The 16,996-nt window shown below is 43.8% G+C and overlaps 1 protein-coding gene across 1 annotated transcript in view; it reads right to left on the bottom strand.

The window, feature by feature from the left end:
- Positions 1–6,102: 6,102 nt before the first annotated feature.
- Positions 6,103–16,996, bottom strand: part of gfra4a (GDNF family receptor alpha 4a) — a 126,284-nt gene continuing 115,390 nt past the window's right edge. The window contains exons 8-9 of the mRNA XM_045694477.1: positions 10,514–10,674; positions 6,103–6,364 (exon numbers count right to left, since the gene is read on the bottom strand). Coding sequence (XP_045550433.1) covers positions 6,218–6,364; positions 10,514–10,674 — 308 coding nt within the window. The 3' untranslated portion in view covers positions 6,103–6,217. The remainder of the gene's footprint in view (positions 6,365–10,513; positions 10,675–16,996) is intronic.

Below are 16,996 nucleotides of genomic sequence, written 5' to 3'. Positions count from 1 at the left end.
GTTTGTGAAGGGGGGACGAAGGAGGAGAGATGAGAGGTTTGTGAAGGGGGGGAGGAAGGAGGAGAGATGAGAGGTTTGTGAAGGGGGGAGGAAGGAGGAGAGATGAGAGGTTTGTGAAGGTGGGACGAAGGAGGAGAGATGAGAGGTTTGTGAAGGGGGGATGAAGGAGGAGAGATGAGAGGTTTGTGAAGGGGGGAGGAAGGAGGAGAGATGAGAGGTTTGTGAAGGGGGGAGGAAGGAGGAGAGATGAGAGGTTTGTGAAGGGGGGAGGAAGGAGGAGAGATGAGAGGTTTGTGAAGGGGGGAGGAAGGAGGAGAGATGAGAGAGGTTTGTGAAGGGGGGGAGGAAGGAGGAGAGATGAGAGGTTTGTGAAGGGGGGAGGAAGGAGGAGAGATGAGAGGTTTGTGAAGGGAGGAGGAGGAGAGACAGAAAATACCTTCCTTTTCTTTACACATGTACAGTGCCTTCAGAAAGTATTCATACCTCTAGACTTATTCCACATTATGTTGCTGCAGCCTTAATTCAAAATGGATGAACGTTTTTTCACCGATCTACACACAATACCCCATAATGACCAAATGAAAACATGTTTTTAGACATTTTTGCAAATGTATTGATAATAAAATACAGAAATATCTTATTTACATACAGTGAGCTCCAGAAGTATTGGGACAGTGACCATGTCTTGTTGTTGTTGTGGCTCTGTACTCCAGAAGTATTGGGACAGTGACCATGTCTTGTTGTTGTGGCTCTGTTCTCCAGAAGTATTGGGACAGTGACCATGTCTTGTTGTTGTTGTGGCTCTGTTCTCCAGAAGTATTGGGACAGTGACCATGTCTTGTTGTTGTTGGCTCTGTTCTCCAGAAGTATTGGGACAGTGACCATGTCTTGTTGTTGTTTGGCTCTGTACTCCAGAAGTATTGGGACAGTGACCATGTCTTGTTGTTGTGTGGCTCTGTTCTCCAGAAGTATTGGGAGAGTGACCATGTCTTGTTGTTGTTGTGGCTCTGTACTCCAGAAGTATTGGGACAGTGACCATGTCTTGTTGTTGTGTGGCTCTGTTCTCCAGAAGTATTGGGACAGTGACCATGTCTTGTTGTTGTTTGGGCTCTGTACTCCAGAAGTATTGGGACAGTGACCATGTCTTGTTGTTGTTTGGCTCTGTTCTCCAGAAGTATTGGGACAGTGACCATGTCTTGTTGTTGTGTGGCTCTGTACTCCAGAAGTATTGGGACAGTGACCATGTCTTGTTGTTGTTGTGGCTCTGTTCTCCAGAAGTATTGGGACAGTGACCATGTCTTGTTGTTGTTGTGGCTCTCAGAAGTATTGACAGTACCATGTTTTTGTTGTTGTGGCTCTGTACTCCAGAAGTATTGGGACAGTGACCATGTCTTGTTGTTGTTGTGGCTCTGTACTCCAGAAGTATTGGGACAGTGACCATGTCTTGTTGTTGTGTGGCTCTGTACTCCAGAAGTATTGGGACAGTGACCATGTCTTGTTGTTGTTGTGGCTCTGTTCTCCAGAAGTATTGGGACAGTGACCATGTCTTGTTGTTGTTGTGGCTCTGTACTCCAGAAGTATTGGGACAGTGACCATGTCTTGTTGTTGTTGTGGCTCTGTACTCCAGAAGTATTGGGACAGTGACCATGTCTTGTTGTTGTTGTTGTGGCTCTGTACTCCAGAAGTATTGGGACAGTGACCATGTCTTGTTGTTGTGGCTCTGTACTCCAGAAGTATTGGGACAGTGACCATGTCTTGTTGTTGTGGCTCTGTTCTCCAGAAGTATTGGGACAGTGACCATGTCTTGTTGTTGTTGTGGCTCTGTTCTCCAGAAGTATTGGGACAGTGACCATGTCTTGTTGTTGTTGTGGCTCTGTTCTCCAGAAGTATTGGGAGAGTGACCATGTCTTGTTGTTGTGGCTCTGTACTCCAGAAGTATTGGGACAGTGACCATGTCTTGTTGTTGTTGTGGCTCTGTTCTCCAGAAGTATTGGGACAGTGACCATGTCTTGTTGTTGTTGTGGCTCTGTACTCCAGAAGTATTGGGACAGTGACCATGTCTTGTTGTTGTTGTGGCTCTGTACTCCAGAAGTATTGGGACAGTGACCATGTCTTGTTGTTGTTGTGGCTCTGTTCTCCAGAAGTATTGGGACAGTGACCATGTCTTGGTTGTTGTTGTGGCTCTGTTCTCCAGAAGTATTGGGACAGTGACCATGTCTTGTTGTTGTTGTTGGCTCTGTTCTCCAGAAGTATTGGGACAGTGACCATGTCTTGTTGTTGTTGTGGCTCTGTACTCCAGAAGTATTGGGACAGTGACCATGTCTTGTTGTGGCTCTGTACTCCAGCACTTTGGATTTGACCTGATACATGACTATTAGGTTAACATGCAGACTGTCATCTTTAATTTGAGGGTATTTTCATCCATATTGGGTGAATCATTTAGAAATTACAGAACTTTTTGTACCTAATCCCCCCCCATTTTAGGGGACCAAAGGTATTGACGACAAATTCACTGACAGTATATGTGTATTAAAGTAGTCAGGAGGTAGTATTTGGTCCCATATTCTTAACACGCAATGATTACATCAAGCTGGTGACTCTACGAACCTGTTGGATGAGTCGGCTGTTTGTTTTGGTTGTGTTTCACATTATCTTGTGCCCAGTAGAAATGAATGGTAAATAATGTATTGTGTCACATTTGGAGTCACTTTTATTGTAAAAAAAAGAATAGAAAACACTGAGTGGACACAACATTATGAACACCTGTTCTTTCCATGACAGACTGACCAGGTGAATCCAGGTGAATCCTATGATCCCTTATTGATGTCATTTGTAAAATCCACTTCAATCAGTGTAGATGAAGGGGAGGAGACCGGTAAAAGGAGGATTTTTAAGCCTTGAGACAATTGAGACATGGATTGTGTGTGTGTGCCATTCAGAGGGTGAATGGGCAAGACAACAGACGTGTGCCTTTGAACAGGGTATGATAAACTGGTGTGCCAGGCACCAACTATGTCAGAGACTGCGACGCTGCTGGGTTTTTCACACTCAAGAATGGTCCACCACCGAAAGGACATCCAGCCAACTTGACACAACTTTTGGGAAGCATTGGAGTCAACATGGTCCAGCATCCCTGTGGAACGCTTTCGAACACCTTGTAGAGTCCATGTTCCTGATGAATTGAAGCTGTTCTGAGGGCAAAAGAGGGAGCAACTCAATTAGGAAGGTGTTTCTGAACACTTCTATCTTCATGTGGATGCTACCATGGTTACGGATAGTCCTGAATGATTCGCGAATAATGATGAGTGAGAAAGTTACAGACGTACACATACAGTGAGGGGAAAAAGTATTTGATCCCCTGCTGATTTTGTTCGTTTTCCCACTGACAAAGAAATGATCAGTCTATAATTTTAATGGTAGGTTTATTTGAACAGTGTGAGACAGAATAACAACAAAAAAATCCAAAAAAACGCATGTCAAAAATGTTATAAATTGATTTGCATTTTAATGAGGGAAATAAGTATTTGACCCCTCTGCAAAACATGACTTAGTACTTGGTGGCAAAACCCTTGTTGGCAATCACAGAGGTCAGACGTTTCTTGTAGTTGGCCACCAGGTTTGCACACATCTCAGGAGGGATTTTGTCCCACTCCTCTTTGCAGATCTTCTCCAAGTCATTAAGGTTTCGAGGCTGACGTTTGGCAACTCGAACCTTAAACTCCCTCCACAGATTTTCTGTGGGATTAAGGTCTGGAGACTGGCTAGGCCGCTCCAGGACCTTAATGTGCTTCTTCTTGAGCCACTCCTTTGTTGCCTTGGCCGTGTGTTTTGGGTCATTGTCATGCTGGAATACCCATCCACGACCCATTTTCAATGCCCTGGCTGAGGGAAGGAGGTTCTCACCCAAGATTTGACGGTACATGGCCCCGTTCATCGTCCCTTTGATGCGGTGAAGTTGTCCTGTCCCCTTAGCAGAAAAACACCCCCAAAGCACAATGTTTCCACCTCCATGTTTGACGGTGGGGATGGTGTTCTTGGGGTCATAGGCAGCATTCCTCCTCCTCCAAACACGGCGAGTTGAGTAGATGCCAAAGAGCTCCATTTTGGTCTCATCTGACCACAACACTTTCACCCAGTTGTCCTCTGAATCATTCAGATGTTCATTGGCAAACTTCAGACGGGCATGTATATGTGCTTTCTTGAGCAGGGGGACCTTGCGGGCGCTGCAGGATTTCAGTCCTTCACGGCGTAGTGTGTTACCAATTGTTTTCTTGGTGACTATGGTCCCAGCTGCCTTGAGATCATTGACAAGATCCTCCCATGTAGTTCTGGGCTGATTCCTCACCGTTCTCATGATCATTGCAACTCCACGAGGTGAGATCTTGCATGGAGCCCCAGGCCGAGGGAGATTGACAGTTCTTTTGTGTTTCTTCCATTTGCGAATAATCGCACCAACTGTTGTCACCTTCTCACCAAGCTGCTTGGCGATGGTCTTGTAGCCCATTCCAGCCTTGTGTAGGTCTACAATCTTGTCCCTGACATCCTTGGAGAGCTCTTTGGTCTTGGCCATGGTGGAGAGTTTGGAATCTGATTGATTGATTGCTTCTGTGGACAGGTGTCTTTTATACAGGTAACAAGCTCAGATTAAGAGCACTCCCTTTAAGAGCGTGCTCCTAATCTCAGCTCGTTACCTGTACAAAAGACACCTGGGAGCCAGAAATCTTTCTGATTGAGAGGGGGTCAAATACTTATTTCCCTCATTAAAATGCAAATCAATTATAACATTTTTGACATGCGTTTTTCTGGATTTTTTGTTGTTGTTATTCTGTCTCTCACTGATCAAATAAATCTACCATTAAAATTATAGACTGATCATTTCTTTGTCAGTGGGCAAACGTACAAAATCAGCAGGGGATCAAATACTTTTTTACCTCACTGTATCGTGATGTGATGAGGCATATATCTGGTAAAAGGTAAACCATGTTTAGAGCGTTGAAAGTTTCCAAGAAACACAGGGGTCTCCATCATTGGGAAATTGAAAAAATATGGAACTACCCAGACTCTGTCTAGAGCTGGCCGTCCGACCAAACAGCAACCAGGCAAGAAGAACCTTGGTCAGGGAGGTGACCAAGAATCCACATGACCACAGAGTTCTACAGTTCCTTGGCTGAGATGGGAGAACCTGCCAGAAGGATAACAGTCTCTACAGCACTTCACCAATCTGGGCTTTATGGGAGAGTGGCCAGATGGAAGCCACTCCTGAGAAAAAAGGCACATGACAGCACGCCTGGAGTTTGCAAAAAGGCACGTGAAAGACTCTGAGATCATAAGGCAAAACATTATGTGATCTGATGAGATAAAACATTTACTCTTTGTCCTGAATGTAAAAAACGCCATGTTCGGAGGAAACCAGACACAGCTCATCACCCATCTAACACCATCCCTACCGTGAAGCATGGTGGTGGCAGCATCCTGCTATGAGGATGTTTTTCAGCGACAGGGACTAGCAGACTGGTAAGATTAGAGGGAACAATGAATAGAGCCAAATACAGGCAATTCCTTGATGAGAACCTGCTTCAGAGTGTGAAAACGACCTTAGACTGGGGATGAAGATTTATGTTCCAACAGGACAATGACCACAAGCATACAGCCAAAACAACGCTGGTATGGCTTCAGAACAAGAATGTGATAGTTCTTGAGCGGCCCAGCCAAAGCCCAGACTTGAATCCCATTGAAAATCTGTGGAAAGACTTGAAGATTGCTGTTCACCGCCGCTCCCCATCTAACTTAACAGAGCTTGAGAAAATCTGCAGGGAAGAATGGTAGAAAATCACCAAATCCAGATGTGTTCACTTTGTCATTATGGGGTATTGTGTCAAGATGGGTGAAATTTATTTTTTAAATTCAGGCTGTAACACAAAATGTGATCAAGGGATATGCATACTTCCTGAAGGCATTGTACACACATCTCCCCTCTCTCTCTCTCTCTCTCTCTCTCTCTCTCTCTCTCTGTTTCTCTCTCTCTGTTTCTCTCTCTCTGTTTCTCTCTCTCTGTTTCTCTCTCTCTCTCTCTGTTTCTCTCTCTCTGTTTCTCTCTCTCTCTGTTTCTCTCTCTCTCTGTTTCTCTCTCTCTGTTTCTCTCTCTCTGTTTCTCTCTCTCTCTTCACCCCCAGTTTCGATCAGTGTGTAGTCTATGTAGCCCCAGGGCCAGGCCAGACTACTGGTAGCGCAGCAGTAGGGAGAGGCCCAGGGGAAGGGTCCAGCCTAGGGCAGACAGGTGGAAGGGAGGGGCTCCATGGTCCAATAGCTCCGGCAGGGTGGAGTCTTCACCATCATCACCCCACAGTCTATCCTTCTCATTCACCTGCATGAGGAGACACAAACACTGTTAGGAAATAGCAGTTTAACATGTATTTCATTCACCTGGGGAAGAAGGGAATTGTTTGTACAAAAAAAGACAACACTACACAGCAAGTCTCCTGCACGAAATACATTTACACAATAAGGATGGACTGAATGAGCAACAGGAGATGGACTAGTGTCCTGTCCAGGGGGTGTCCTGGTACATCAAGCTGCCTCACACTACACAAACAGGAGATAAACTAGTGTCCTGTCCAGGGGGTGTCCTGTACATCAAGCTGTCTCTCTACAGAAACAGGAGATAGACTAGTGTCCTGTCCAGGGGGTGTCCTGGTACATCAGGCTGCCTCACTACAGAAACAGGAGATAGACTAGTGTCCTGTCCAGAGGGTGTCCTGGTACATCAAGCTGTCTCACTACAGAAACAGGAAATGGACTAGTGTCCTGTCCAGGGGGTGAACTGGTACATCAAGCTGTCTCACTACAGAAACAGGAGATAGACTAGTGTCCTGTCCAGGGGGTGTCCTGGTACATCAAGCTGTCTCACTACAGAAACAGGAGATAGACTAGTGTCCTGTCCAGGGGGTGAACTGGTACATCAAGCTGTCTGTCGTGTCTTTGGGGTACCATTAAACTGAAGATATGTTTATCAATTAGCTCCCTGTAATTATTATCACGCGATTAAACTGATTAATCGTTTAATTGTAATTAACTAGGAGATCGGGGCACCAAGGAGAATATTCAGATTAGAAAGCTATAATTTTCCTAATATAACTTTCCTGTACTATAATATTATATTCTATTATAGTATAGGCCGATTATCTTCTGGTTTAAATGGTGTATTTTACCTCTAGTCCAGTCTCATTCCAAACGTCGTAAATTGTTGTATCTGCACGAACCCAGTCTTTACTAAAATCATCCATACATCAATTGTCTTAAAATCATTTATTTACTACACTAAGTAATTAACAGAAAAACATACAAACAGTAATTATCGTCACAAAGGATTGGTAGAGGAATGTGCCCTTGTGGGCTAAACAGGCAGGTCGGCCTGTTGAACAATGGGTCATAAACGGTCAGCTGAGAAGTTGCACAGAGTTCATTAATATTAACAATTGACAATTGAAGGCTCACTCATTCGGGAACAATTGCAATCAATATATATTTACGCTCAGTGTGTCGTCGTGATCCTTGTTCGAGAGTTCTGTTCTGTTGGGGAGTTTTGTCCGCGTTCTCTCTCTCGGTTAGAATGGATCTTTCAGAGCGACATTCATTAATGTCGTCATAGAATGGTTGTTTCGTTGGTCTTCGCGTTCGATGATATAATTTACTTAGCTGCAGACTAATAATTAATATCAAAGACTTGTTCTTATTCTGTCAGTATCGATAGTCTAAAAGTTAACCACGTGGTATAGTTCACTTTCAGTAGAGTACTTGGATGGTCAAACCCCTGGCCATAGAGTGTAGGCCTGGTCTGAAGAAATGTAAATCAGGGGGTGTTTTATAGTGCCCATAGAACAGGCTTGTCAAATGACGCCTGGTCCTCTATGGGTCCCTGGGGGCGTGCCTATGACTGAGTTAGATTTGGTTACAGAAATACAATTCTATCATATTACATCAGTACAATAGCATCTCAATGTCTTACAAAAGCTTTATCCTTATTAATACATTCCATACACCCATATGATGTAAGTCTTAAGCTGAGTCTATTATATAAACAGTTTTATGGTAATATGGCTATATTGTCTCTTCTGAGTATCACCAAATTGTACCAAGCGGATCAGTTCGTAGCTGGATTCTTCACCAATCTTCCATACCTTCTCCAGAACACAAAATGTCGCTTGGCTCTCCAATTCTATGAGTTGGAAGAATTTCCTGTGTCTCTCTATGGGCCATGTGGCCAGAGACTCTCCTGGAATTTTAGAGTTTTTACGACCCTTTACACACAGGGTGGATTGGGGGGAAGGTAGGGGGGTGGTGGTGCAAAAGGGAGGGGTCAACTGTCCTCCCTGTACCAAAAGAGGCCAACGTCATGACATGTCTCTCTACAGAAACAGGAGACAGACTAGTGTCCTGTCCAGGGGGTGTACTGGTACATCAGGCTGCCTCACTACAGAAACAGGAGATAGACTAGTGTCCTGTCCAGGGGGTGTACTGGTACATCAAGCTGTCTCACTACAGAAACAGGAGATAGACTAGTGTCCTGTCCAGGGGGTGTACTGGTACATCAAGCTGTCTCACTACAGAAACAGGAGATAGACTAGTGTCCTGTCCAGGGGGTGTCCTGGTACGTCAAGCTGTCTCACTACAGAAACAGGAGACAGACTAGTGTCCTGTCCAGGGGGTGTCCTGGTACGTCAAGCTGTCTCACTACAGAAACAGGAGACAGACTAGTGTCCTGTCCAGGGGGTGTCCTGGTACGTCAAGCTGTCTCACTACAGAAACAGGAGATAGACTAGTGTCCTGTCCAGGGGGTGTCCTGGTACGTCAAGCTGTCTCACTACAGAAACAGGAGACAGACTAGTGTCCTGTCCAGGGGGTGTCCAGGGGGTGTCCTGGTACGTCAAGCTGTCTCACTACAGAAACAGGAGACAGACTAGTGTCCTGTCCAGAGACTATCCTATTATACTATTGGTTGATGAGACTATCCTATTATACTATTGGTTGATGAGACTATCCTATTATACTATTGGTTGATGAGACTATCCTATTATACTATTGGTTGATGAGACTATCCTATTATACTATTGGTTGATGAGACTATCCTATTATACTATTGGTTGATGAGACTATCCTATTATACTATTGGTTGATGAGACTATCCTATTATACTATTGGTTGATGAGACCCCACCTTGTTACTATAGGAATGCCTGTTACCTCCTCATCAAGCCTGTTTATCAGCCTCCTCTCTCCTGTTACCTCCTCATCAAGCCTGTTTATCAGCCTCCTCTCTCCTGTTACCTCCTCATCAAGCCTGTTTATCAGCCTCCTCCTCTCTCCTGTTACCTCCTCATCAAGCCTGTTTATCAGCCTCCTCCTCTCTCCTGTTACCTCATCATCAAGCCTGTTTATCAGCCTCCTCCTCTCTCCTGTTACCTCCTCATCAAGCCTGTTTATCAGCCTCCTCCTCTCTCCTGTTACCTCATCATCAAGCCTGTTTATCAGCCTCCTCCTCTCTCCTGTTACCTCCTCATCAAGCCTGTTTATCAGCCTCCTCCTCTCTCCTGTTACCTCATCATCAAGCCTGTTTATCAGCCGCCTCCTCTCTCCTGTTACCTCATCATCAAGCCTGTTTATCAGCCGCCTCCTCTCTCCTGTTACCTCATCATCAAGCCTGTTTATCAGCCTCCTCCTCTCTCCTGTTACCTCATCATCAAGCCTGTTTATCAGCCGCCTCCTCTCTCCTGTTACCTCATCATCAAGCCTGTTTATCAGCCTCCTCCTCTCTCCTGTTACCTCCTCATCAAGCCTGTTTATCAGTCTCCTACTCTCTCCCGTTACCTCATCATGGCTGTTAGAGCAGGTTCTCTCCCGTTACCTCCTCATGGCTGGTAGAGCAGGTTCTCTCCCGTTACCTCATCATGGCTGTTAGAGCAGGTTCTCTCCCGTTACCTCCTCATGGCTGGTAGAGCAGGTTCGCTCCCGTTACCTCATCATGGCTGGTAGAGCAGGTTCGCTCCCGTTACCTCATCATGGCTGGTAGAGCAGGTTCTCTCCCGTTACCTCCTCATGGCTGGTAGAGCAGGTTCTCTCCCGTTACCTCATCATGGCTGGTAGAGCAGGTTCTCTCCCGTTACCTCATCATGGCTGGTAGAGCAGGTTCTCTCCCGTTACCTCCTCATGGCTGGTAGAGCAGGTTCGCTCCCGTTACCTCATCATGGCTGGTAGAGCAGGTTCGCTCCCGTTACCTCCTCATGGCTGGTAGAGCAGGTTCGCTCCCGTTACCTCATCATGGCTGGTAGAGCAGGTTCTCTCCCGTTACCTCATCATGGCTGGTAGAGCAGGTTCTCTCCTGTTACCTCATCATGGCTGGTAGAGCAGGTTCTCTCCTGTTACCTCATCATGGCTGGTAGAGCAGGTTCGCTCCCGTTACCTCATCATGAAACACACATTAGGGCTGTGTTCCAAATGACACCCTATGCACTACTCACCTGAGTGGGCATCTGTGCTCCCTGGACGTTAAGTTCAGTTTCCATGGTGATGCCGGAGACGGTGGTTGCCAGGCGCTGGATGTGGTTGTTGAGGGTAGTGGGAGCCGGGCCGGGCATGTCTGGTTGGTCTGTCCCATTCCCAAACGCTAGCATGGCTTTCTCTGTTCAGAATGACAGAAGAGAGTCAAGTGAGGTGTGTGTGTGTGTGTGTGTGTGTGTGTGTGTGTGTGTGTGTGTGTGTGTGTGTGTGTGTGTGTGTGTGTGTGTGTGTGTGTGTGTGTGTGTGTGTGTGTGTGTGTGTGGAGGCACTAATCCAGGCTTCTCCAACCTTTTCTAGCATGAGAGCTACTTTAAAAAAAAATGAAACATGTCACAAGCTACTCATTTAGTATTGTTTGTGGAGAGTGCAAAGTTAGGAACTTGAAAATGTATTAATAAACCAACTAGGCAAACTTGGGCAGTCTTGAACAGTAATGCAATGGTTCATTGGATCAGTCTAAAACTTTGCACATACACACACGTTTTTTTCTTTGTATTATCTTTTACCAGATCTAATGTCTTATATTCTCCTACATGAATTTTACATTTCCACAAACTTCAAAGTGTTTCCTTTCCAATGGTATCAAGAATATGCATATCCTTGCTTCAGGGCCTGAGCTACAGGAAGTTAGATTTGGATAGAGGCGGATCCTTTAAATCACAATCTGAAGACCATTTTGGTGGTAAAGAAAAATTATAACACATTTTGGATTTTTGACTGTAATTCCCCTTTCATTGTGCATCTAGCAAGAGAGGAATGTCAGTCTAGCTATGTTTCTGCTGTTAGGCCTACTGCTACAGCACATCATGGCAGAGTTTGCAAAATAATTGATAATTGCCACCCAATTGATACGAATAATTATTATACAGTATAGTTCTGTCAGGTAAGCCTACTTTGTAGCTAACATTTAATTGAGAAGGTTTTTTGGGGAAAGTGTTTCTGTCTACCCACAAGACAGTTATCATTAGCATCACTATCCGCAGGGTCTACGCCCCTGCCGGGGTGGCAGGTAGCCTAGTGGTTAGAGCGTTGGACTTGTAACCGAAAGGTTGCAAGATCGAATCCCCGAGCTGACAAGGTCAAAATCTGTCATTCTGCTCCTGAACAAGGCAGTTAACCCACTGTTCCTAGGCCGTCATTGAAAATAAGAATTTGTTCTTAACTGACTTGATTAGTTAAATAAAGGTTAAAAATAAAAAATCACAGATTACAAAAGAAAACCAGTCACGGACATCGACTTCTAGACAAATTAAACAACTTATTTTATCGCTTTGAGGACAATACAGTACCACTGACAACGGCCCGCTACCAAAACCTGTGGGCTCTCCTTCTCCGTGGCCAACATGATCAATAATCAAGTTTGCAGACGACACTACAGTGGTAGGCTTGATTACCAACAACGACGAGACGGACTACAGGGAGGAGGTGAGGGCCCTCGGAGTGTGGTGTCAGGAAAATAACCTCACACTCAATGTCAACAAAACAAAGGAGATGATCGTGGACTTCAGGAAACAGTAGAGGTAGCAGCCCCCCTATCCACATCGACGGGACAGTAGTGAAGAAGGTGGAAAGTTTTAAGTTCCTCGGCGTACACATCACGGACAAACTGAAATGGTCCACCCACACAGACAGTGTGGTGAAGAAGACGCAACAGCGCCTCTTCAACGTCAGGAGGCTGAAGAAATTTGGCTTGTCTAAAACACTCACAAACTTTGACAGATGCACAATCGAGAGCATCCTGTCGGGCTGTATCACCGCCTGGTACGGCAGCTGCTCCGCCCACAACCGGAGGGCTCTCCAGAGGGTGCTGCGGTCTGCCCAACGCATCACCGGGGGCAAACTACCTGCCCTCCAGGACACCTACACCACCCGATGTCACAGGACTCAAATCTCCAGCCACTTTTATAAATGGACTTAATAAAGGTATCACTAGCCACTTTAAATAACGCCCCTTTAATAATGTTTACATATCTTACATTACTCATCTCATATGTACAGTTGAAGTTGGAAGTTTACATACACCGTAGTCAAATAATAGTTTTTCACAATTCCTGACAATTAATCCTAGTAAAATTAATCCTAGTCAGTTAGGATCACCACTTTATTTTAAGAATGTGAAATGTCAGAATAATAGTAGAGATTTATTTATTTAAGATTTAATTTCTTTCATCACATTCCCAGTGGGTCAGAAGTTTACATACACTCAATTAGTATTTGGTAGCATTGCCTTTAAATTGTTTAACTTGGGTCAAATGTTTCGGGTAGCCTTCCACAAGCTTCCCACAATAAGTTGGGTGAATTTTGGCCCATTCCTCCTGACAGAGCTGGTGTAACTGAGTCAGGTTTCTAGGCCTCCATGCTCACACACACTTTTTCAGTTCTGCCCAGAAATCTTCTATAGGATTGAGGTCAGGGCTTTGTGATGGCCACTCCAATACGTTGACTTTGTTTTCCTTAAGCCATTTTGCCACAATTTTGTCATTGTCAATTTGGAAGACCCATTTGCGACCAAGCTTTAACTTCCTGACTGATGTCTTGAGATGTTGCTTCAATATATCCACATAATTTTCCTACCTCATGATGCCATCTATCTTGTGAAGTGCACCAGTCCCTCCTGCAGCAAAGCACCCCCCAACATGATGCTGCCACCCCCGTGCTTCACGGCTTGCAAGCCTCCCCCTTTTTCCTCCAAACATAACGATGGTCATTATGGCCAAACAGTTCTATTTTTGTTTCATCAGACCAGAGGACATTTCTCCAAAAAGTATGATCTTTGTCCCCATGTGCAGTTGCAAACCGTAGTCTGGCTTTTTTCTGGCGGTTTTGGAGCAGTGGCTTCTTCCTTGCTGAGCGGCCTTTCAGGTTATGTTGATATAGGACTCGTTTTACTGTGGATATAGATACTTTTGTACCTGTTTCCTCCAGCATCTTCACAAGGTCCTTTGCTGCTGTTCTGGGATTGATTTGCACTTGTCGTACCAAAGTACGTTCATCTCTAGGAGACAGAATGAGTCTCCTTCCTGAGCGGTATGATGGCTGCGTGGTCCCATGGTGTTTATATGTACTATTGTTTGTACAGATGAACTTGGTACCTTCAGGCGTTTGGAAATTGCTCCCAAGGATGAACCATTTTTTTCTGAGATCTTGGCTGATTTCTTTTGATTTTCCCATGATGTCAAGCAAGCAGGCACTGACTTTGAAGGTAGGCCTTGAAATACATCCAGAGGTACACGTCCAATTGACTCAAATGATGTCAATTAGCCTATCAGATGCTTCTAAAGCCATGACATCATTTTCTGGAATTTTCCAAGCTGTTTAAAGGCACAGTCAACTCAGTGTATGTAAACTTCTGACACACTGGAATTGTGATACAGTGAATTATAAGTGAAATAATCTGTCCGTAAACAATTGTTGGAAAAATTACTTGTGTCATGCAGAAAGTAGATGTTCTAACCAACTTGCCAAAACTATAGTTTGTTAACAAGACATTAGTGGAGTGGTTGAAAAACGAGTTTTAATGACTCAAACCTAAGTGTATGTAAACTTCCGACTTCAACTGTATATATATATATTCATTCTACACCATCTACTGCATCTTGCCATCCGCACGCCATCGCTCATCCATATATTTATATGTACGTCTTATATTCATCCCTTTACATTTGTGTGTATAAGGTAGTTGTTGTGGAATTGTGAGATTACTTGTTAGATATTACTGCACAGTCGGAACTAGAAGCACAAGCATTTCGCTACACTCACATTAACATCTGCTAACCATGTGCATGTGACCAATAAAATTTGATTTGATTTGACAGAGTGATAGACAAATACAGTTAAAGTCGGAAGTTTACATACACCTTAGCTAAATACATTTAAACTAAATTTTTCACAATTCCTGACATTTAATCCTAGTAAAAATTCCCTGTCTTAGGTCAGTTAGGATCACCACTTTATTTTAAGAATGTGAAATGTCAGAATAATTTCTCCATTCCTCCTGACAGAGTTGGAGTAACTGAGTCAGGTTTGTAGGCCTCCTTGCTCGCACTGACCCACTGGAATTGTGATACAGTGAATTATAACTAACTTAACTAACTTAACTACTTGTTGGTGAACCCTGGCTTAACTATCTTATCTATCTTATCTACCTGTTGGAGAACCCTGGCTTGACATGGATAGACCAGGTAAAAGCTATGATCCCTTATTGATGTCACTTCCTCAGGCTAGGGTCTATTTCTCTCCACTTCCTGTCTGACTGACATGCCCATAGTAAACTGCCTGTTGTTCAGGCCCTGAAGCCAGGATATGCATATAATTGGTACCATTGGAAAGAAAACACTCTGAAGTTTGTGGAAATGTTAAAATAATGTAGGAGACTATAACACAATAGATGTGGTAGGAGAAAATCCAAAGAAAAACCAACCAGAATTATTTGTTTTGAGAGCCCATGCTCTTCCACTAGAACGTAGAGGGGAAGAATTAAATCCAGCTCCCAGTATGCAATTCCTATGGCTTCCACTGGATGTCAGTAGTCTTTCATCAAGGTTTCAGGCTGTTTCTTCCCAAACGAGGAAGAATTATGAGTTTTAGTACTGGGATACAGACTTGGATATCAGTCTAAGGGCGCGCGACGAAGAGGACGCGCACCTGCTAATATTGTTTTCCTATTGAACATACTTCTTTCTGTATGAAATATTATACTTTAATTACATTTTAGGGTATCTGAGGATTAAATAGAAATGTATTTTGACTTGTTTTAACAAAGTTTAGCGGTAGCTTTTTGGATTCCTTTCTCTGCATGTTGAACGAGTGGATTACTCAAATCGATGGCGCCAACTAAACTGACTTTTTGGGATATAATGAAGGATTTTATCTAACAAAACGACACTACATGTTCTAACTGGGACCCTTTGGATGACAAATCAGAAGAAGATTTTCAAAAAATAAATGAATATTTAATCGCTATTTGTGAATTTATGAAACCTGTGCTGGTGGAAAAATACTTTGATGTGGGGCGCCGTCCTCAAACAATCGGATGGCATGTTTTCGTTGTAAATCCTATTGTAAACCGGACAGTGCAGTTTGATTGACAAGAATTTCAGCTTTTAACCGATATAAGACACTTGTATGTACCTAAATGTTTAATATCCATAATTTTAATGATTATTTAATTGAATTGCGCGCCCTTCAGTTTCACCGGAAGTTGTCTCGCTAGCGGGACACCTAGCCTTAGTAGGAATATTTTAATCTTTAAGACAACTGAGACATGGATTTTGTGTTTGTGATTTTCAGAGGGTGAATGTGCAAGACAAAATATTTAAGTCTCTTTAAACAGGGTATGGTAGTAGGTGCCAGGTGCACCGGTTTCTGTCAAGAACTGCAACGCTGCTGGGTTTTTCACCTTTTTCATCTTCCAATCGGGGAGTCCAATACTTCTTATTTGGGGGGGGGGGGTGTTAGGATTAAGGGCCATCGGTGACATGGGCTGGAATCTGCAAGTATCTCCTTCTTTCCAAGCTAAGAGTTTATACTAATTGTCAGATAAGGCCAGATTTTTTTTTAAATGATTAATAAATGGTAAAAAAAAAAAACATCGCCCTTGGATGACATGCTGTTGATTCCATCCCAAACCAATGTGAGTCATGTCTGTCTGGGCACCAACTCATCATGTGATTAGACCAGCCAATAATATAATAAACCCTTAGGCTTAATTAGTTTGGTTCATTTGATTTTAGGTTTCTTATTGTTTCAGATATCTCAGTCCTCTTTTCAGAAAGTTAATGCCAGTATGTTTAAATATAATTGGCTGGGAAGATAATTGAATGGAGGAACAGTTCAGAGAGTTTAGTAAAACAGACCAGTTAGCCCTGCTTAATGTTTGTGATCAAAGGCCACACCATCTGAAGAGAAAAGGTCTTTAAGATCTGGTGTGACGAATGCCCAAGTATTTGAAGCCTGTTTCGGCCAATTGGAATGGAGATAATGATTCTATGTTGATAGTAGAGGGGATATTTAAAGGTAAATACATGGGTTTCATTAACGCTGTATCCTGACAGGCTAACATCTGTCAAAAAGCCTTTTCGGCATCGAGAGAGACCATGAACGCTGTGTTTTTTTATTCCTGCCAAGATGGTTCATGATATGACAAAAATAGTTTGATCAGGCTTAATGAGGTCCGGAATCAGGAACTCCAGTCTGCGAACAAGTGTGTTGGCAACTATCTTTACAAGCTGATTGGTCTAAACGAAAAGCACTCTAATAGAAGCAATTTTCCAACATTCTGGTATGACGTGTCGTTCAATAAGAACAGGCATATCTCAAGCCTAAACTTCATCCAAAACTCTACTGAGTAGCCATCTTGACCAGGTGGTTTAGGCCTGTAGCTCAGTTGGTAGAGCATGGTGTTTGCAACGCCAGGGTTGTGGGTTCGATTCCCACGGGGGGCC

The sequence above is a fragment of the Salmo salar genome, chromosome ssa01, assembly GCF_905237065.1.
Source record: "Salmo salar chromosome ssa01, Ssal_v3.1, whole genome shotgun sequence".
NCBI lineage: Eukaryota > Metazoa > Chordata > Actinopteri > Salmoniformes > Salmonidae > Salmo > Salmo salar.
Note: the sequence above shows the minus strand (reverse complement) of the source record. Positions and strands in the feature narration are given on the sequence as shown.